Source organism: Pyxicephalus adspersus, chromosome 9, assembly GCF_032062135.1.
Source record: "Pyxicephalus adspersus chromosome 9, UCB_Pads_2.0, whole genome shotgun sequence".
Taxonomy (NCBI): domain Eukaryota; kingdom Metazoa; phylum Chordata; class Amphibia; order Anura; family Pyxicephalidae; genus Pyxicephalus; species Pyxicephalus adspersus.
The window spans coordinates 52315121-52338669 of NC_092866.1; the positions used below are offsets into that span (position 1 = coordinate 52315121).

The 23549-nt window shown below is 40.0% G+C and overlaps 1 protein-coding gene across 2 annotated transcripts in view; it reads right to left on the bottom strand.

Moving 5' to 3' along the window:
* Positions 1-202: 202 nt before the first annotated feature.
* The window catches only part of SLC39A13 (solute carrier family 39 member 13), a 24615-nt gene continuing 1268 nt past the window's right edge, over positions 203-23549 (bottom strand). For both annotated transcript variants that reach the window (XM_072421941.1, XM_072421942.1), the window contains exons 2-10: positions 17430-17650; positions 15761-15874; positions 14153-14283; positions 12872-12964; positions 11632-11721; positions 10770-10820; positions 9025-9157; positions 8840-8939; positions 203-3503 (exon numbers count right to left, since the gene is read on the bottom strand). In XM_072421941.1, the coding sequence (XP_072278042.1) occupies positions 3428-3503; positions 8840-8939; positions 9025-9157; positions 10770-10820; positions 11632-11721; positions 12872-12964; positions 14153-14283; positions 15761-15874; positions 17430-17649 (1008 nt within the window). In that variant the 5' untranslated portion in view covers position 17650 and the 3' untranslated portion in view covers positions 203-3427. The remainder of the gene's footprint in view (positions 3504-8839; positions 8940-9024; positions 9158-10769; positions 10821-11631; positions 11722-12871; positions 12965-14152; positions 14284-15760; positions 15875-17429; positions 17651-23549) is intronic.

Sequence of the window (23549 nt, forward strand, 5' to 3'; positions counted from 1 at the left end):
CCATCCCAATTTGTGCCAAACATGTTCAAAAGGGTTGAGCTCTCATCATTCACATTCTTGCAAACCAAACCCATCCAGCATGGACGTGCAAACCTGGCTTAACAGAATTCTTCAGCTTGCAGATATCGATTAGTCCATTAAAATGGCTTAACAATTGTCCAGTCAATACACACAACTACTTATAAATAATGTCAGACAACGATTTGTGTATCTTGAATAAATAGAAAGATTTTATTAATAAGATTTCATGCAAAAGATAAAGAATTTAATAAATTTCTCTCGACATAGTTTTTCATAAAGAGGTATGCAAAATTAGATCTATTCCAACTCATAAAAACCTTCTCTCTCTATACATATATATACACACAAATATATATATACCATAAAAGGAGGGTCACACAGGGGTACCTGGTATTCTAATAGGGGGAAGCCTATAAAAGAAGTGGAGAGGGAAAACCTAAGAATACAGGACACGGCCATGATGGAAGTAACCTCAGCATGTGGTGGGGGACACAAGAATCCAATATACCTGGGCATAAGAGGTCACAGGCCAGCAAGAATCGAATACCGTCTGCATGAGACGCATAGTTTGGTTTTATAAAGACCTGACAATATTTATATAAAGTAAATGCCTGGGAAAAGGGGAGTTGTGAATTTTAGTTACAACACAAAATGTAAAATACTGTTAAAAAGAAAAAAACAGTGGGATTGCACCACAAAATATTAATAAAAAAATAATGAATAATTCCTAAAAGTTTTTAGCACATAATGCCTTTAACATGAGAATTGTTCCCCAATTACAGACCAAGAACGGCTACCAAACCTGCAATTGTCTTGGTATGATGTAAATTGTTTTTTTTTTCTTTCAAATACTTTTTTTTATGAAAAGGACCTTTGAATCATTTCTATTACAATAGTCCTGAATATATAGGTTAGAATAGGACCATTCTACCCTCATACCCTGAACGTGATACTGTGAATAAGTGTGCGTTTGTAATTTATTACAAGCTCATGAGAATGTAGTGTCTGGGTGAAGGGATCTTTGCTTGTTCCTGAAATACTGACCACTCATTGTAGCAATTCTTCTTTTTTCCTGGGCTTATGAAGTTTACAACATCCAATTATGGGTATGAAGTGCCTGATGTTCCTATTGCATTCAAAACTACTAATCAGCCAATTTCAATACCTCATTCATAGAGGTAAAAGAAGAATCAGATTTATGGGTAGAACAAAAATAGTTCCTTCTACCTACAAATTAAATTCTATGTCATCCTCATATCTCAGGGTCAGAAACATTGTCTTATGGAGAACAAAAAAAAAGTTTCTTTTATTGCAAACAAACTTCAGCTTTCACTTATTACCCTGTAATAAAAGGCTGAAATTATAGATTTAGGATCTCTACCTAATTTCTGCAAGCTAAGGATGATGTGGCTGATTTTAAAAAAAAGGAGTCGTCATCAGAAAAATCACCATTTTGCATTTACAATTTGTGAAAGGAGGGGAGAATGCGTGAGCGGTACCCTGCTCTGCTCCCTTCACTTCTATTGTGGTCGTTCATCTTTCGTGGATCTGCCAGGGCGGATCCATGAGCGACGTATGACGGCCGCTGTACCAGCCCTTAGGCGATAATACGTACGTGTGTGCGTAGCCTTAGTCCCAAACTTCACTTTGCCATAGTATGACACAAGAAAGAAATGCACTAAATGATTTTAGTGATATGCTGCAACCCAGCTCATCCCTAACTCTTCTCACCGACAATACCTCGGTGCTTCTTTTAGAACAGCTGAAACTTCCACACCTCTGTGCTTTCCTGACTGTCACATTATTGACACCTTTCACACCAGCTGCAGCTATTATGACGCAGGCAATAGTACTGTAAAACAGCTAAATGTTTACAGATCCTTTACCTATGGTACCAGCTGTTAGGGCTGGTTTTTATTTTTGGGTAGTGATAGCAATGTCAGATGTTCTGCTGAAAAAGCACAAAGTTCTTGTTAGTGTGCAGTGATGGAAAAAAGCAGATGCACTTCACCCAGTATTCAGCTGAAGGCAAGGATATTATCGTTGTTACACCATGCCACATTTTTTTTGGTTGCTAGGGTGAATTTAAAGTTAACTTGACAAAAACCACAGATTCCCTTTAAGACCTGTGTGTGAACCGTCCATGTCCAAACTGGCAATCGTAAAACTCACCCCCTTTTTCTGATATTATTGCTTTTCAAGAAACAGACATAAAGAGTTAATATAAAGTCACCAGTGGTTCTGTGTATAAAATCTGTAACAGTTACTAACCAAGTAAGTTAGTCTCCGATTTGTGCGAACAGTATACAATAAAAAAAAACAAAAAAACACACATAATAAAAATACCATCCCTCTGGTTTCTCATCCATTCAGTACTCGCTAACATTCGCTGCAGCACTTATAATTCACACTATGAAGACAGCAACATAAATAGAAATATGGATAGGAAACATACAGAGAAAAGTAAAGTGCAGTGTCACCCAAAACTGATTGCAGAACGTGTGGGGTAGAAACACTTTCTGGATTCATAGATCTTTTTCTTATGGATCCAAACTCTGCCACATCTGAAGCATAAATACTTCAGTTTTGCTGATCAATGCTCTGACGTGTCTCCTCCATGCTTAGCAATATGCAGTTAATCCAACACTGAATATTTTAAAAAATGTTGAATAAGATTACAGCTGTGGCATAGAGTGTCCAGAGTTAAAACCCACCCCACACATCTACCCAAAAATCAGAAATGTTTTGGATTGACGGAACCTTTAAGATGGTCACACATGCATAGAAGCTTTGGTTAGGCTGAAAACCCGAGAACCGTTTGTTCGTAATATGATTACCAAGCCACCACAGCAGTCACCAGGGCCACGCCAATTTCATTTTGAAATATATATCTTATATGCACAAAATTATCTTATATGCATATAAGTAATATAAATATATTATTATTAATGTATACATTTCATCACCATATTGGTTCTTTAAGCTTCAAAATTCCCCAGTAACCACAAGTAATTTTTCCAATTTTGAAAAAACTGCATGTGTGTCCAACTTTAGAAAGGCACATGCGCATACAGACAGTAAAAGCAAAGAAGGCACATTAAGAAAATAGCTGGTAGATGGAGCTGGAGTATCTACAGGCATTGTATAGAAGCCAAGCACCTGACATCTCCATGGAATAATAAAAGATTCTGAAAAATAAAGTGACCTAAGCACAGATGTACAATGCCCCTTTTGCTGTTCTGGTCCTCTTGTGGCGATCCATGCAGAATAAAGTGGAGTATGTGCTGCAGATGACGGTACCATTAGTGCACACAGGCCAGGGACCATATTTGGATGGAGACAGCATGTGCCACAAAATATTCATCAGTACTAGGTCCTTTTTAATTTGATATGGGCTGGCTCGCAATCATTCCAGCGTTAATGAGAGGGCTGTCATGAGGGCAATTCCGCAGCTTATCAGAGCCACCTGGATCATGGAGTTCCTGGAAGGAAGCACAATAAGCTTACTTAGACAAGTGACATTAGAAATCTAAGAATCAATTTAGGAGGGTTTACCAAGCCATTACAGGGCAGTGCCTCTGTCACATTTATCAAGTCTCACTCCTTTCCCTTTACAACAATCTGGACAGTGATATATTTCACTTGTAATGGTCCTGGAAGGGAGACCGGCTAAGTTATTGCAAAGAGAAATACGATGCACAGAGCCCCAATAGAACATTACATGGAAGATGTTGCTTTCTGGTAACTGTATGTAAATAATACTGGTACAAATAATATTCTGTATATGATTTTGTTATGTCATATCACATGGAATTTATTTTAACAATATTCACATTTACATGAAGAACAATCTGTGCAAAACATGCGTTTGGTACAAACCATACAAAGTCAGTATTTCCAGTGGTTAGACTTTATGTATATAGTTTAAACCATAACTCAAAAGCCCCAAAACATTGCCCTTAAAACTGCCTTAAGGGTAACTAAAGCAGTATTGCCCACAGAATTTTTTTAAGCAGGACGGGAAGAAGCTGTAGGCGGGTGGCAGCACCTGAAATGTGACCCAACTTTACAGTAACCACCCAAAAACAGCCAGGGAGTTACTAAAAAGTGCTGGGTGGTGCACCTGTAAAAGTGGCTGGGGAGAACACTGTAAAGTCTACAGGACTTTCCCTCCAAAAAAGCATCGCCCATGTGTTCTCATTTTGTAATTTACATCTTTGCATTACCTTCTTTAAGGTTTCCCATTTTCAGTCATCTCAATTGGTTGCCTTTGGGTGATGCAACTCCAATGCATGTGCACAGGAATAAACTTACCCCTACCCCCAAGACATGCCAAGGTCTGCATCTCAGTGTCTAATTTAAAGAAACTAGCCATAATGTTGAAAGTATTTTTTTTATCACAGGCTACATACAAAAGTCTTTTGTAGTAAGTTTTTACTGCTTGTATTTTTTGTTACACTTTAAAAAGTGTGAAAAAGTAAAACTGAAGTTAGGCTTTTGTTTACTTAAAACACTTTAGAACTATAAGCCCATCTAACACGAAGCCCCAACAGGGGGTGAAACGCGTGGGAAGGAAGGAAAGAGCAGGATAGATTGTATCTTTTACATGTTTTAATAAAAATGTGTGACTAGTGTATGACATGACACCATAAAACTACTGGATTTCGGTAAATGGCGAAAAGTCTGGAGCGAGACCTGCACCTGTGGCTGTATTGTTCTCCCCAGACCCTTTTAGCTGGGTGCACCACCCAGCACTTTTCACTAACCACCTGGCTGTTCTTGGGTGGTTAATGAAGAGTTGGGTCACAACACAGGGGCTGCCACCTTCCTACAATTTCTTTCCACACAGCTTAAAAAAACAATTCTGGTTTGGACATTGCTATAGTAAGTGAGGGGATGGCAGTGGGGTTAAAGATTGGAGATCTCTCCATGACTACCCTATCACAACCCTGTGTGATTTTGGGTTCCTTTACATTTGTGTGTTGCAGCATTTCTGTAATGTGTTTTGCAATAAAAAGCAGTAAAAATGATTAAATATATTTTAAATAACTATAAACAGTTTTACACTGACATTCAGTGCAACATTCAAGGCTGTACTGCTTTGCAGAAGGTTGCCAGTCTAAGGCTGGGTACACAAGTGCAATAATTGTCAATAGAAAGGATCTTTCACGATCCGTTCCAACCACAAACAACTGCACGATGCATGAAGGAGCTCTGTACATACAGCACTGTTCTGCTCTATGGAGGGGGGAGAATGATGGGATGGCACCCTCTCTCTACCCTTCGTTTTCATTATGATCATTCCTCGTCCGTTGATCTGCCAGGACAGTTGTCCAGATGATGAGCGCTGTACTTGCACCTGATTCTCGTCCGATATCAGCCCTGAGGCTATTATTGGGTGAGAATCATCTGATGTATGTACGTAACCTAACACTGAATATACAGGAGGGCAGGGCACAGGCTACGACCTCATGAGTGGAGCATTGCTCTTTCACTGACCAGTCAGCATACCGGGGGTGGGTTCTATGTTGTTTCCTGTGCTGGGGAAATGTAAGGCCACCACAGGATAGGATTGTATGTCATGATACCTGGGACTAGTGACAAGCTGAATTTAGGTTCACCTTTTTTGGCTGGTAAAAGAGCATTCATATAAACTCTGCATTCAGCTATTAGCCTGGCCTAAGCTTGTTTGCTTGGTGTAAGTATTTTATTGTAGACAGAAGGTGGACAAACAATGGAAACGAAGGACACACCTAATAAAACATCCCCACAGCTCCAGCCAAATAATTTTATACAATAGGCAAATGTCTTTTTATTATTGCCTGTGACCTAAATCTCTATTTTATTCCATGTGACACCAGGACAAGGATGCAGGCTATTCAGTCACATTGGGGTTGATTTATCAAAACAATATAGATTGTTCACATAGCAAATTGATATATTGCTTTGTAAAGGATTATTTTTTAAAATTAATAAATGAGACGAAGCTCCCATGACTTCAACCATCCAATCACGTGCAAGCAAAAATCCTTTTATCTTTTTAGATTTCCATGCATGTGATGGGCTATTCTTTGCAAAGTGAATTATAACCAGATTCAATGTAAATGTGGTGATAACAAGGTGATAATTCACCTGGGTAAGTGAACAGAATACATTCCTTTAGTAAATCACCCTACTAAATGGGAAATAAATCCTGACAAACGTTCCTAACCTTCCCTACTTCCCTTAGTAAAGTTTTTTTTTGGTCTCTTGGTACCCATTAGAAAAAAATTCCATCATTTCCTGTCCCAGTGACACCCTGTGCAATAGGGACGTTTGGGAATTAAAACCTTACAGTAGTTCGCCCCAAAAAAATTTAAACAATGAATGTGTAATAATCTGACTTCTCTGCACACCCGGCTCAGTGTAGGTTCTTCTATGGCAGGGGTGTCAAACTGAAATACACAAAGGGCCGAAATTAAAAACTAAGACCAAGTCGGGGGGCCAAACTTGAAATTTTTTTTGAAAAAATTGAGAAAGTTTACTACCTCATCCAAAAAATTGAGGAAGTTTACTACTTTCCATAATTAACAAAAACAAACCCCCCTACACACACCCTAGGGTTGAAAAGACTAATTTTTTTTTTTTTATATATGTAGGCTGTGTGTTGTTCATCGTCTCACATCACAAGTTTGTCTGACACTAAATATTACACTATGCAGTCTCAAATAAAATGAAACAAACACAATGCTCCTGGTCGTCAGGCACCATGTGATCATTGCCTAGGCTCTGTGTCACATGATGGGTGTACAGGAATAATGTACAGAAATATTGTCTATGTATTGCATGTATTGAAAACGATGATGTGAAGTGGTAACGCGGGCGGGGCAGATGTAGTTCATTTTCTGAACTCTTTGGGGCGCCAAAAAGAAGGACCTTGAGGGTCAGATTTGGCCTGCCTAGCAGAGTTTGACACCCCTGTTTTGTAGCAAGTGTCACACTAGGTTGAACAGGAAGTGTAAACCTTGTATATAACTATAACAAATTTCATCTGCCACCCTCTCTCTCTCTGTTAAACCCTTTCTCCTATAATCTTCACTCAAATCCCAGTGAGTACAACATTCATCCTCATCTGACCTCATTATTGGACATTGTTTCCTGCCGTCTAAATAATAAAAAGAGAGAGATTTATTGTTTTCAGAGTCCACATACATGTGGCGCTTACATAGGGACCCTGCACCCCTAGCTGTATCGCATAATGCAAAGTTTCAACCCAGCAGGATGAACAGAATGAAAAGTGTGTGAATGATTGCAGTATGAAGACTGTGTGCAGTTAATACAAATATAATATTCAGTCCAATAATTCTTTTTGGATCCACAGCAGGAGAGCCTGAGCGGCAGTTCTGTTAATAGAAGGTAGGGTAATAAGGAGTCAGGGCATGGTATAGTTCGCCCCATGCCTCCATCTTTGTCACTACTACAGAATACAGCATTTGTCACCACAACTGTGTCTTTATATGACAAGTGCAGTGCCAACACAAGCAGACTAAACAAACGGCTTCCTTTACCTTCCCTAACTAGGCTAAATCCTCCTCCACCTCTTAGATTGTAAGCTCTTCTGGGCAGGGTCCTCTTCTCCTTATGTGAGTCTGTATGTATCTGTCTGCAACCCCTATTTAATGTACAGCAATGTGAAATACGTTGGTGCTATATAAGTACTGTTTAATAATAATAAATCTGTCTCACACACTCCCACTCCCAGACACTGCAGGGATTAGTAAATCAGCAATGCTAATGCCAATAATGGAAGGAGACACAGCCTACAATGAAAGTGACAACTCTGCTCTAAATTTAGGAGCATTGCAGCATTGTTGCTACGCCATCACATATAACTGCAACAGATGGTTTTCTTCTGCAGGATGGAGGACCAAGTGTTTGCAGAGATAATTGGAGAAGACTGGTGCAGTTATGATAAAATACTGCATCACTTTATGTTAATGGGGGGCCAGTATTCTTCTTTAAACCATTCTATCAATTTCCCTTCACTATTTAAGGAAAAAGGAAAGCTGGTCCCCACATATCCAACAGCACAAAAGTTTAGTAAGTCAAAAGTCACCAAAATTACTGGAAATTCCTTTTGTTTTTTTCAGAGATCTGCAAGCGAATTCCTGTAGCAAAGTTGTCAGTATACTACACCCTCAAACCTGACTGAGGACAGGACGTAAAAGGAAACCATTACCTTTTCTGAAGATAACATTTCTAATGCCAGATTCTGAAAACCTGAAATACGGTATGGGTGTCAAGAAAAAAAGACCGTGGCTTCCACTCCTGCCCTCCCCTATGTGAAGATGGCAGTCACTAGGCTGTCGTATTGACAGCTCTTGCATTCTCTGGATTTCAGTGTTTTCAGCTATCGCAGATAGGCGTTATATACCAAAACACTCACTCCTCTATACTAACTTTACATAAAACCCTCATAGTAAAATACACTGCTTGCATCAGTACTTCAGTATGAGAGATGTACTAAGGCAAGGTGCTGTTATGATTTCATGAAGCTTTGTACAGCCCCTGCCAGCTCCAGCTACAAACTATGATCTACATACATGGGGTGGAGAGCCAAGAGACCTACTTATGGCAAGACTAAATTTAGGTATGTGATAAGGAACAGAAAGATTATATTTACATTTTATCTGCATGTTGATGATTGGGAAACGTGGAACAAAGGAAGGAAAATTTTAACTTCGGCACTGAACAGGAATTTAAAAGTCATGAGCAATATATCACTGGGGAAATGCAGCTGATTTCCTTTTAAAAAAAAATCTCAAAAGACAATGCATACCTCATGTTTGTTTCTGCTAGGAGATCCGGTAATACAGTAACCAATGCAATGTAGAGAAATCCCCCAGAAGTGAATGGTAAAATCCACGCTACTGCTTCCCCTACAGGTACAACAATAATGAAAGTGATAAGTGTGGTATAATACACCTGGTCACCTGCTACTCACACATTTATATGTGCACATACCTGCTCCTTTGGGTGACTGAGCACACACAGCAAACCCAGCTCCTAGGATACCCCCCATTGCTGTCATCAGCTGCATTTTGGCAGCGCTCCAGCGGTCAAAACCAGCACGGAGGAGAATGGCAAAATCTCCAACCTGTAACAGAAAAAAAGAGGGGCAAATGAGGCACGATAAGAATGGCAAGTAAATTCATTATTAGGTGCGAGATCGGGTGACGTAGGATGAAAAAAATTTGCTGATCCCACTGCGCATGCATGAGATTGGCAAATTTTTCTCTTTGCACAAAAAGGCTCCTTCTGCGCATGTATTCAAGGAGCGCCCAAGAGCCTCCCGAGATGCCTGACGTAGGTATCCCAGGAGGCTTTGCGCTCCTATTCATTCTCGACCGCCTAGGCGGCCAAGAATTAGGGGGCAGGGCTGCACCCTTTTTTTTTTTCTTAAAGGGTGTTGCACCTGTTGTTTACCAGTTTAGGAACAATTTAAAAATATTCTAGGGAAAAAACTAAAACAGCTTTTGGTATATTATGTTTTAATGAGCCATTCATGTTTGTTCTATTTTTGTCCTGATATTGGTTTTTAATAGAATAAAAAAGGGTTAAATACCCCCGTCAGTTTTAGTTTTCTGTCAGAGTCATATTGGGGAGATTTTCTGCCACTTTTCAGAAGAATAAACGAGAAATATCTTTCCAAAAAGAGTAGAATCCCCTCTATGACAGCTGTTGACCTTTCCCTCCCTGTCACTCCAGTGACAACTGTAAAAGTCTGGATTTGTCATCATTCCTATCCATCTGGCAATGGTCAACTGAATAAACAGAGAAGATGAACCTTCCTTGTGGGAACACAGACAGCCATGGCAGGGGATATAACACCTTATTATTCCATTACGTTGGTAACAGACACACTAAAAAAGTACAGGTTTTGTTGGTTTAACTGGGCACATACAGGGAAACCAGAAAAAGAGCTAAAAGCACTACCTTTGTGCCAAGCACATTTAATGCCATTTTGTAATTGATCTGTTTAACTGTAGAGTTAACGGACCGGAATGGGAGAGGATCAGATCACACACACACACACACACACACACACTTTATTGACATGGGAAGGATATAACCACCCAACTCCCTCCTGGATGAGACCACAACTCTCTGTATTAGTCAGTTAGACAAAGATGGCCAACAAACTTGTTGACAATGTGTTTTTTCTTACTGGAAAGTCCTGCAAATTCACTGATGTGTTCTGTGTTTATAGAAACTTGTAAAGTAGTGTGAAGAGGATTAGGAAACGTGTGGTCTACAGTCACACTCTTTTATATGTACTGTTTAAATAGGAATAAAATATTAATTTGTAATATTAAGTTTCTCTTGCAGAAATCTACATCAGTGTTTCTCATCCAGGGTTCCTCAAGAGCGTCTCAGGTCAGTTTAAAAGCCACCAATGATATTTTTGGCTATCTGTAAGGGTGACATTCTTCCCAATGGCCAGCGATGTAGGATGTATTCTTCCCAGTGACCACAACACTAATGTACTGTGAGTTGTGGGTATAGTAATTATAGCAGGGGTTCCTTGAAGACCTAGGTTGAGAAGGACTTCTCTACATCATCGTGTCCCATAGTAATATGCGTGTATGGGAAAGGGATGGCATTAGAGATTTAACTTTTGCCTATTAATCATGTAACTATAAAGCTTCTTCCACACGGCTACAGGGTTCTTTAGGCATTTAAAACAAATTGATAAAAGTAGTACTGACCTCATGGGGAATCTCATGCAACAAGATGGCTGCAGTTGTGAGTATTCCAACCTGCAAACAATAGTAAAATAAATGTAAAAATGTAGTGAGAAACCCCATTTTGATCAATAAAAATGTAGAACCTTCTTCAATCTACAATCAATATTATTAATCAGAATGTCTGTAAATGAAATTGACCCAGCTGGCAAAGGGAGTACATAACAGCCAGTTACTGAGCACACCAATCTAGCCCTGGGGTAAAACAGTACCAAATGCAAGACATATAATAATGACTTCTTCCCTGAAACCAAATGGTTAAAACAATGTGTCGCTACTCAATGAATGGACTGCCAATCAAATTGGAAAATAATTCTCACTTCATTGTCCAATGAGGACTATCTAACTAGCAGAATGTGGATTGGACTGTGGATAGCACATAGGCAGGGTTTAGCCCAAGAAGTCAAGAAAGTCAGACACTTTGCAACAGACACATTTCAGATTAAGCATTGAGTTGGAAGTAAAAGCCTACAGCGTGTTGCCCTTACAGCTGGGTGCACCAACCAAATCTTTTCAGCAACCACCTGGCTGTTTATGAGTGATTACTGAAAAGTTGGGTCACAATACAGAGGCTGTCTTGCCACCCAGATTAAAAAAAATCTGGGGACAATACTGGCCTGTATACAATGCTAATAAAAGGACAACACAATCATCCTCTTCTCCAAAATAGCAATCAGTATTGAACAAAAAAAGAAGAATTTTCTAACATAACAAAATGCTAACCCAATACCAGGTAACTAAAGCTGTAGTTTTACCTTATTATATTTTTCAGATGTTAATTTTATACATTGTCAAAACAGAAGAATAGAAAAATGTCAGCACTTACCTTTCTACTAACCAGAAAACTGCCCGCCACAGCCATACCGTGTGTGAAATTATCTATGGTGTTTGCCATGAGATTGAGATAACCACTGACCTGTGATGAACAAGCAGTCAGTGTACATAAAATAAGCAATAGATTCTACAATCACAGCTTCCTGTCATTACGAACCTATAAAAATTATTTAATGTAATTGAGAAGAGCGATATTTTCATACACAGCTAACTTATCTGATACATAGCTAACCTATCTGATGAGCCTACAAAAAAGCAGTTGAAATATTGCAGCCTGTAGTTGACATGATAAGAGTAAGGGCTGTGTGGATGGGATACTAGAATATGGAAATGAAAAACGTAAATGCAGGCCAGAAATATATATAATTCTGAATGATCTGAGAAGCCTCTTTAACAGATGCCACTAACAGAAGCCCAAAGCTCTCTCAACACGGGGCCCAACTGGCTGTGTAAAGGTACATAAAAGTGTATTTAACCTGAGAACAAAAATGTAACACTTCCTGTAATTCTTGCTTCAGTACATCTATGAAAGAGCAGTGGTGTCACCCTAATTTAGAGTGTGCTTACATTACAGAACCCCTCTCTCTCTCTTGATTACATACAGAAAGGTGTTCTGCAGTTCACAGAAATACCTCACCGTGCTTGAGATAGCACTGCATAGAACAGGTGAATTTCTGGCAAGATCAACAGGTACTTTTCATTCCTCTCAAACAGAATAAACAAATGCTTTCAATAAGATATTGAAATTAAATAGAGAAGTTAATTGTTAAGGATTAAATACGCTTTAATTATTAAAAAGAACTTTCACGTAACATATACAGCAGCCAATTGTGCATCTCTAGTTTAATTGAACTCATTGTTCTGATTATCACGTTTACAAGATAGGAAGTGATGCGAAAGCAAACATTTTGATGTTTTCACAATGGGGAACTCTTGCAATGAAGACAGCTTTTTCAGATGACAACTGTTGAAGAAGGATTTCTTAACCTTTAGAAGCTTTCCTCTCACCTCTTTTGTATTTGTGTATCAAAAAAAAATATGCTGCTCAATTTACTATATTCAAAAATAAGCGGGGTAAGGGCTTTACACATACTAAAAAGAAAAAAAAAGTTTTCACATTGCTAAAAAAAAAAAACATTTTTTTTGTACTTATTTGACTTGAAGGGTATTGTCTGTTTTCAGAAAATCTGCAGTCTTGTGTAAAATAGGAATGTATTTTAAAAAAAAATTACCTTAATACTGTTGCTTGCAGAGCTTTGTTCTTTGGCTGCATCCTTCTTCCGCACATCGTGCTTTCCATTCATTAGGCTGCCTGAAGTCAGTTTCTGAAACAAGATATTAAAAAGTGAATTTCCTGCAAATCAGGACTGTACATTTCCCTAATTGTCCTCCTCCCATTCCATTTTCTTTCCTGGCGAAGATGTGTTTGTGTCAAAAAGGCTGTCAAGGATCAAAGCATTCGCATTAAAGAAACCCTGTCACCAGACCACTTATGTCAATAAAAATCCTCTCGTTGGATTATATATGCGTTTCATATATTTTATGCATGTGTCTTCCTCACTCATAACCTCGTCACAGGCTCGGCTCCAAGACTCTTCTAGAGCTGCTCCAACTCTCTGGAATGGTATTTCTCCTCCTATTCGGCTTGCTCCTACTTTCTGCTTATTAAAAATAGCACTCAAAACCCATATTTTCAAACTTGCTTACTCGTCTTCTTCTGTCTCCTAAAACCCTCACTACTTCCCACTAATCTTTATCCACCTCCTACTGTGTGCTGCTTCCCTCACCTCCTAGATCGTAAGCTTTTCATGGCAGTGTCCTCTCCTCCTTCTGTGTCACTGTCCGTATCGGTCTGTTTTTTGTAACCCCTATTTATTGTACAGTGGTGCATAATATGTTGAAGCTTTATAAATCATGTAATAATAATACTACTACTACTAGTAATATTAATGTTATTTATCAGTAAAAGCCTCCCTTGTGCACACATCAATCTTGAATGCAAAGCTAGAAGCTCCAGAACTGTCACTTAGGTGTCACTCAATAGGATTCCACTTTGCTACTCCTCTGGCTGCTCCAAGCTTCATCCACATGCTGGTCACAGTTCAATGAACCACATGTGTGCAATGTCCTTATGCAGAAACTTCATCAAGGCACAAGGGAGCCTGAATGCATACATACCTTGCAACTCTACCTACAGCTTAGCTCTTTGTTTACCTTTTGGCAAGGTAATACACCCTGTATTTCATGTACTTCTGCAGAAGCTTCCCCTAGGGTTCTAATGGGCTATCTCTGTAGCTAGGAGGCATTCAGAAGACAAGTTAACAGAACAAACTTTTGTCCACCTAGGAGGAGGTCACATGCTTCCCTAACCTAAAATTACTGGGTATCTTGCATCTGCTGCAATAAAAGAGGCAGCACTACGAAGGTATCAGTGGGTCAGGGAGGTGGCTTTATTCACACATATTCAAAGCAAAGCAAGACTCATTACTAATCACTATTGGAACATCACTTACTGGAGAGGTGCTCTTCGTTTTTTCTTCATTTTTTTCATCACAGAAGGTTTTCTCCAATAAAAGGAAAGTGAGAAATCCAACAATAACCCAAAGGCCGAGGAGCCTTTGCTGCTGGAGAGACTGGGAGTTGCCTGCAGGACACAGAACAGAAGTTTTATTATTTAACACAAAAAATTCAATTTTGGAGTACCAAAGTACCAGTACAAATTATAGAATAATAAAATGTTTTATAGTCAACTCATACATGGAAAGGAAGATTTTATGTTACTGCTAACCACTTTCGTATTTTTTATTAGCCCTCCTGGTAGCCTGTATGGAGAATTCCCTAGTATAAATAAAGAGGGCTGGATGAGGTATCCCAATCTTTAATTTATTTGCTCCATTACCTTAAATCACATGCACAAGTTACACCCCCCCCCCCCCAACAACAACAACAACAACAACAACAACAACAACATAATAATATAAATTTCAATAAAACAATTCATTCTTTCCTGTTTAAGGGAATTCTGATCAAGTTTGATCTGATGCTCATTTTTCCACTGTTGAAGCAAGTTGGTTTATAAGGGTTTTTATTTCCCTGCCTTACTCTATTTTAACTGTAAGTATAGGATTCTGTTTATGCAGATTTTCTATTTATGTTTTCCTATTTTTCGAACTCGAAGGACTTTTACCCAACTATGTAAACATTACTTGTTACATTTAAATGCTATTTCCAATGGCATCCAATCCAAAATCTGAAATTCAGTCACTTTTCCATTTGATTTTCTTCAAGCTGATTATTTCAAAGAATAGAAAATCAGATTGGAAGCACAAATCAGCCTGTATGTACTAGGTCTTAGGGAAGAAACAGCAATGTAAGAGTCACAGAGGTGATCTTTTTCTGAAAATATGGGTCTGCTATATCATATACTTCAAAAACAAAGTAGGCATCATTACCCTTGTTATGTCACAAAACACACAAATGGAATCAAACGTTTTATGCCTTGGACTAGTGTGACCTCAATCCAACATCTTTCGAAAAATTAGTCAGAAGAATAATGTAAAATTTTCAAGTATGCAAGGCATTGTCTACAGTAAAGTCCACAAATTTGCAGTCATGTACTGCATGTGCACACATTTCATCTGTCCAACATACTACTAGTTGGAACACGTCGAGCACAAACCTGTACATGCAAGCTTCTCGTGTATAGAATATTGCAGGATATTGTTATTTCTTTTACCCACAAGCAAGAGATCTAAAAGTAACCTATAACCTCGTAAAAGTTTTCTTATATGATTGGCTTAAAGGTCAGGCTCCCTGAAGAGATATTTTGGCAGACACTAGCAGGATAAACCATACAAAATGGTTTAAATCTATTAGGGACAGCGTTGATGAGATCTCTTTGCAGAGTTCTGGCCTCCACATCTGCTGGAATATTTTTACAACTTTACATTGCAGAGAACGCAACAGAAGTTGTTGGAATGGGAATATCCAAAACTATCAAGTGTAGAGAGTAAAAATGATGTCAGATGTTCTATTCCTACTCTAAATACATAAAATCACACTTAATCCTGAATGCCACTGGCTCTCACGCCACCAGAAACATCAACCCAGATAAATGGTACCTGTGGTGGCGCTGCAGGTGTATGCCCAAGCCTCCGGCAGAAGGTGCACAAACACGTCGCCCAATAATCCACCAATAGCAAAACTCAACAGCTGCTTCAGTCTTTTCGAACCATCTGTAAAAAAAAAACAAACAAACAAAAAAAACACGTAAATACAACCATTTCTGGAGCTATGATCATTCTAAAATTATATGAACATAAAGATGGGCAAGCTTTAAAATGTATCTAGACCATCTTAACATGAAGCCGAACACATTTTAAATGTAACCAGACCCCAAAACAAAAATGCGGACTTCTGCAGCTTACCAGTCGTTACATTATGAACTTGCATTAGTTTTCTTTTTCTGTTCTGTTTTTTTATTTTTAACTTTCTGTCCCTGGTTGGCTGCACTTACTGCTCCATTGTACATGAATGACCTATGGATGTCACACAAACATGTCTGTCTTTGTTCATCTGCATTCTATAGGCATGGAAACCATAATAGCTCACATAAGAAAGATGTGCTGTCTGTATAGCTCTCAGAAAGTGAAGGAGTTTTTGGCAAGGCCACAAAATTCTGTTGTTTTTGCTGAAAATTCTTAAAGTATTCTCAGAGTATGAAAACCTAACTGGAACAGGGAGGCAAAATAGGGAAGTAACAAATTTAACGAATCACGATACAAATGTATTGACACATTATACACAAACAGAATAATGGGTTTACTGGTAAGCTGCAATATATTATTTTTGTTCTTTGGTTATGCCTCAAGAAAGTTTGGGTAATTTAGAAGCAGCCTGGTGACTTGGATAGCAGGGTGGTGCAGGAATAGACAGACATGTATATCCTGGAAGGTGTATCTGTGACTTTGCCAAGAGTGGGCTAGGTACAGGTTTACTTTTTTTGCAGATAAATGGCAAGGGACCATGCAGCAAATTGTGCAAATTAAACAGGACCTTTTCTCCATTATCTAAAAAGTGCTAACATGGCTGATGAAGACCTGCACCTTCAATATTCAAAACAGCTCAATCAATTCTAAGAAAACAAATACCAATGGATCGTCTTGTAAAAGTGAGGCCTTTAAAAAATATACAACTGTATAGTTAATTTACTTATACAGCAATACACAAGGCACATGGACACTGCCAAGAGCACAGAAGTGATTATAGCTGACTGTTATCTACTCTGCTCTTTTGGGTAAACAAAGGATTTTGGCCAATCTCAGGCACTTTGACTACTGCAGAAGCCCGAGTATGAAATGCCAAAATTTGATTGTGCTAGAAAATGTAAAAGCAGCTGAATTATGCTTGCTGTTTGGCAGATCTTTCTGGATCCTCGACATCTGGAGGATTGCAGATGGCCTGCAGTCTCAAAGGGCATACTGGGACATTAAGCTGTTTAGATGCTGGAGGGACACATATCAAGCCCTGGAGAACGTCCTGGAAATGTCAACCTTCTGGAACAACACAACACATTATTTTTCATATTCTGACCCTGCTTTATCTTGAACTTGCGCAATGATCCAATGTTCAAAACTAAAGTAGGTTTCCGAGCGAAAAGAAAGAAAGAGGACCATCCAAAAGTGTACTTAGGATGATTTGAATTCTTTGCATTTAGCCCACATCTGATGTATCTGCCCCCCAAAGCCATGGAAATTACTAGACCCGCCAGGCATTACAGGCAGAGCTTACCTTCAGATCTCAAAGATTCACCGGCTTCAATGGGAATCACTAAAAGTGGGAAGACTCCGCTCAGCCCCACCAGCAGAGAGCCAATCAGAGAGAAGAACCAGGCATCCACAGAGGAAACATTGGTATTATCACACGCACGACTTCCCGGGACACAAGCAGAGCTGGGCTGGAAGCCCAGACACACAAAGCACAGCCACGCCGCGATCCTGACCCACATCATCCTGCATGTGAAAAGAACAAAGAAAAACAATATAAAAACTGTATATATATGCAGTCCTTATCTTCCTGTGGGTAAATAAGTCACTCGTTTATAGGTCAGATATTTGCAAGACAATTTCATGGGCCATAATGGTATCACTGGTGATAATCCTAACCGAGATGAGCTAAAAATCTTTGAAGCTGTAAATCCAGAACAAGCAGTCTGTAAATGAGTGTCAGAAAAACCCTTACTACGTTATGTGTCCTGGGTCAGGTATTCAGGATAACAGCTTGGATCTAGTATTCCTAATGTGGAAAAAAAAAATATTTAGCTTTGAAAAGCCCTCGATCTATCCACAAACTGAACCCAGCGAGTCCCGTGCTTTCCTCTTCATTCTGGTGCTCATCGTTCTTGTCCAGTGCCATCATTTTTATTCCATCACCCAAACCTGCATTGCGCAGACACAAGATCGGGTGATGCGTCTTCTTACCAATGTAGATTTCATCGCGCATGTGAAAGATCAAACATCTCTTTTACATTACAAAAAAGCCCTTTGATGATGCATGCCCGATGCTCAGGAGCAACAACCTATAGCCTCCTGGCATATCTGACACCTGTATCCCAGGAGGGTGCAGGTTTCCCATTCAGTCTTTAATTCCAAGGCAGTAAAGACAAAAAGGTACCTCCCAAAAAAATAAATAAATAAATAAAAACAATTTTTTTCATTATGCAAAAGGAATTATTATTATACAGTATTTATAGGCTTTAGGCTGATTTATTACGGTATTTGAATAGCCACCCTTTTATATAATGTTGAAAATGTGATAAAAAAGTTCCACCTTGAAATGAATGGGACAAATGAGAATCATCATGGCTGCATGCTTGAGGGCTGTCATCCGATCCCAGCTGCACAAATAAATCAGGGATTACACTTTAGTCCTTCAGACCTGATTAGGCATTATGTTTGTTCTAGGTAAGATTCACTAGCAAAGGCTATGACAACCCCCGAGAAGAGGCCCTGCACCTTTAAGAAAGGAGTCAGCACCAGCAGCTCCTATATCCCCAATATCTGGTCCAGCAAACAAATAATAAATCAGCCTGAAGCCTATAAAACAAATCTTTTTTTTTTTTCTTTCTTTTCCCTTAGGGGATCTATTGGAGACCTTCTTGGAGATATTTTCTGTTCTGCCTTTAAATTCTCCAAACAAAACTGGATTGGGTAATTGAATACAGAACTAAGTCTGTGGCATTCGATGCAAACCAGCCTATCAGGAAACAAGTGAGAATTCAGGCAGCTGCAGATTTTCAGGTGCTTTGTTGACCTGGCAGGGTGAATGTGAACTTCCTCCCCTTCATAATGGTCACGGTGCAAATAAGGACCTGGGAACGAGAACATACCACAGGAATCCCTAAAATTTCAATGAAGCCAGCAAGTCAAATCAACCTGCCAGTATTTACCCAGGACTGACATGGGAGCTTTGCCTGGACTTACATAAAACTTTTCTTTCATCACGAGTTAAAGTTAAACGTTTTCCCGAAGTTACAGAAGACGCGCCGCTGCGACAATCTTACCCTGCTTAGCTCTATACAGACTGATTCATGTAAATTGCTGAGCGGTGACTGCAGGAAAAATTCAGAGTTCAGCACACAGATGACAGGGGGAATATTCACAATCCAGGAAAAGGAAAGGATCACAGGGCAAAATGGTGAAAAGGTTCACAAGGATGAATGTGAACACTTAGCCTCGGGGAAGAAGAGATTCTGCAGCCTCTGACAAATACAACCAGATGAATCAGAAAGTAAAATCCTCCCCCTCTGAATACACCTTTATTAATCCGGCATGAAAGATCTCCTACTAACGAGCCTCCAAGGGATGTTTTTCCATGAATTATCCTTACGTAACACGTGCACTTGCTGAAGAACATTTCTTGTTATGTGGCTAGATCTAACACACCTACCACCTATGTGTCTGGCAGCGGTGAATAACTCTGCGGGCGTGCTGGGTCAGACCCTTAAAGCTGAACTTCAGGCATGATGAAATATTTGTAATTCCGTTCAGACGGTTTTGTGTTCTACAGCACATTGCAGAGCTAAAAAAACAGCAGCAAAGTTTCTGTTGGACTAAACTGCACTGTTCTCTACATCGCCTTTTAGCGGGGTGCACCACCAGGGACTTCTCAGTAACCGCCCAGCTGTTTTGGGGTGGATACTGAAGAGTTTAATCACAATACAGGGGCTGCCACCCATCTATTATTTCTTATCACCTTGCATAAAAAAATGTCTGGGTTGAACACTGAACTGGGCTACTAGCACTGTCCCGTCTCAACTTTTTCTACTCCTGGACCCTCACTTCCTAATGTATAAATATTATATCTCTTTGCATCAACAGATTTAAAGGGAGACAGTGGAAGGTAATGAATGTTGTCATCTACTGACCGGCAGCTTCTTCTGCTCTACGAAGAGCGGGGAGGTCCCAGCTGTGGGAACTACATTAGTCCTCCTTAGCAATGGTCGTTAAATGACATCATGTGACGTGTACAGACATTAGATTTTCACAAAAGATCTTCAATGATTGTAAGCTCACAAGGGCAGAGTCTTCTCCTAAGTGCGTTGGTCCATTTTTAGAACTGCAGTGAGCTGCACAGTCTGCTGTGGACTCAGCCTCTCCCATTCCAGTGATGGGGAGCAGTTGGGACCCTTTCTTTGCACCCAGCAGTGGCAGGTCACAGCAAGGTGTCATTTTTGCTGTGGTTGTGTTCTAAATCTCTGCGCTGCACCCGCATGCAAATCTTAATGGTTTGCCTCTTGCCGGGTACAATGTGTGCCCAGGAGATGCCAGCAGCCCATTTTGACAACGTGCGTCCGAAACAAGCTTGACTTGTGTCTGCTGTATTGTTCTATCAAATCAACATTTATTTCTAGATGTGATAACACTCTATAATAAGGACAGGTTCAGACCTGCTTTGGAATAGAGCAATTCCGTTTGGCTCCAGGGGGCTGGCACCTTCCCAATCACTCAGTCATTTGCCCAGCAACGTTGGTTCTTATAGAACCAGCATCTGTATATATGACAGCAGTAGGTGGTACTGGTACCACTCACTGCCACCTCCATTTATTTTCTATAGGGCTGCTGTTAAGTCAAGCTACATGTAGCATCCCCTCCAAAACAACGGTTCCCTGGCACAAGAATGCGGCAAATCCACCACAACCTCATGGTCAGTCTGAACACAGGCTAAGGCTACGTACAGGCTAGGCCCTGACAATCTCAGGGCTGGTATAGAACGAGAATCTGGCGTGTGTGTACAGCGTCCATCCCACATCATTTATGGATCTATCCTGGCAGATCCACAAGTGACTGCAAAGCAAGTGAAAGCAAGAGAACGCAGCGGGGTGCCGCTCGCTCATTTTCCACTGTATGCACAGCGCTCGTTAATGTATCTTACAGTCTTTTGACGTTGGAAAGGATTATGAAAGATCCTTTTCAACGACAAAAGTCTTACATCTTACTGAATGTTTGTATTGCACGGTGCGTGAACCAAGAATGCATTTATAGTCCTTTCTATGTTGTATTCTATACAGCACCACTGAATATGATGGAACTGTATAAATAAAAAATAATAATATTGGAACTTAATTGGCTTATTCAATTAAAAGTGTAACTTTCAAAGTGAAGTGCTCAAGCAACCGTAATTCACAGATGTAGCATCAAGTATGGACACATTTCTAATTGTTGCAGGCACTGCACTTTGCATTCGGCGCTTCTCCCTGCATTGTCTATATCAGCGTTTGTCAACCATTGTTCCTACGGAGGTTGCTAGGGGTTCCTTGAGCAATTTGAGCCTCTCAGGTCAGCTTAGGTGATACCAATGATCTTTGGAATGTAAGAGGCATTCTTCCCACTGACCACCATGCTAATATACTGTGAGCTGTGAATATAGAAATTTTAGTAGGGGTTCCATAGGACCTGAATGTTATTACAAGGGTTCCCCCTATGTTATATAGATCCAGAAACACTGCTCTAAGGGAAGAACAAGTCCTGTAGACGTAATGACACAGTTGTCTAATATCAATTTCTTTTATCTGCCGACACGGCTTGAAATGCTCACCACATCCCCACTACGATCCTCGTTCCTCACCCACATCCTCTCCACCACCACATACCACCCAGCACTGTACCTGAAACTCATCTTATAGGTTTTACATTATTGCTGGCAATTCTGATTTGGTCATGACCCCAGGGATGGTTAACCTTCAGTACTGCAATGCCTCGTTGCACTCTGAAATCTCCCACAACTTGCTGAATAATACTGAAGACATTGAAGATATCAAAAAACACAGATACATGTTAACTATTACATTTTTAATCACAAAAGTGAGCACCTGAATAGCAGCATCCAAATGCTAAAGTGTCAGTAATAGATGTTAGTTAGCTGTGCACAGAGGGATGACCTCATCAGTCTGTCGCTGCTCCTTTATTGTCCAATCACAGGCTGAGGAAGGGAAGTCACCTGATGAAGTGCAGCAGCGAAAAGTCACATGACCAACGTGGCTTTGGTGCATTGGCAGAGCTGGGTAATTCAGAGGACTAGATGGCCAGAAATCCAAGTCCTTTGGTGGGGTTAGTCATCCTTTTTTCAACATGCAGCCCTGGAGGGCCAATCATTTATTAGAATGGGAAGCCCAATGAACCATTGCCAGGGCTGAAAGGGTGCACGGAGCTGAACGTCTCAGTGATTGAGTTTGGCTTTACATTGTGCTGACCGGAACATCCCAGGGAACATTCAAACCAAAAATGGCAGTCAGTCAAATCCACGCAGGAAGAGAAAGGTGACAGAGGGTGGGGAAACAGTAAATATTACAAAAATCCCCCAACAACGGATCCAGATATTCAGCTCTGTAGGGATGCGGGTCACCAGAAACCCTCCAAACAGATCATCAAGAATACTTTCCTGTCCAACACAGCAACCGAATGCCTGATAAAGATGTGTGTATCATAAACTTTTGTCATTGTACCCTACACAATACACCAGCAACATCCTATGGCCACCTCTTGCCCTACATGCAATCACTCCATCATTATTGGAGCTGTTTGTAGTCACCCAAGTAATTTGACAAGTTGGAGTTGTCACCCCATGAAATTAAGGACCCCAACAAGGACAGTTATGGCAGGATCTTCCCAGTAGCAGACAAGTATAGACAATTTAGACATTTTGACATGTTTTTTTGCAGTCCGACTGCACACTGGCTATGAGTGTGCGGTGAGGTTACCACTTCTTTATGCAAAGGAACGGCTGCCATTGGGGAGATGCTACATGTTGTTTATCCCAGCAGCAGCCACATATACAATGAATGGGGGGCCAGATTTCAAATGTGCAGACATTGGTTCTTTCAGAACCAGAGCTGCAATATGAATGACATATAGTGCCAGTCACTGGGAGCTATGCAAGGCTACTCGATCCCAAAGGAGCTCTGAACCTCCCCTAAAAGCACCTTACTAACACATGATGATGGGTGCTGTGCTTACAAAAGAATCCACAGAATGCATTACACTGCTATGGAGGCTGCCTGATCAAATGAATGGGATGCCAAACACAGTGCATGGTTTTGGTAAATGCAGGAATGGGAATTGGCCCTTAGGTGTTTATATCTGGACCATTCACAGCACTGACACCATGGAGGTGCACTAAGAGCCGAGGAAAGAACTTTTTTTGTTATAGCGGAATTAAATACATTATTATGTCAGAATTTTGTGTTATGATGTAAAAGTCAGTGTTATTATCGGAGAATACCCTGAGATCATTGTATCAGAAGTCAGTGTTATTATATGAGGGGGTACCCTGAGATCATTGTACAAGACGTCAGTGTTATTATATGAGGGGGTACCCTAAGATCATTGTACCAGAAGTCAGTGTTATTATATG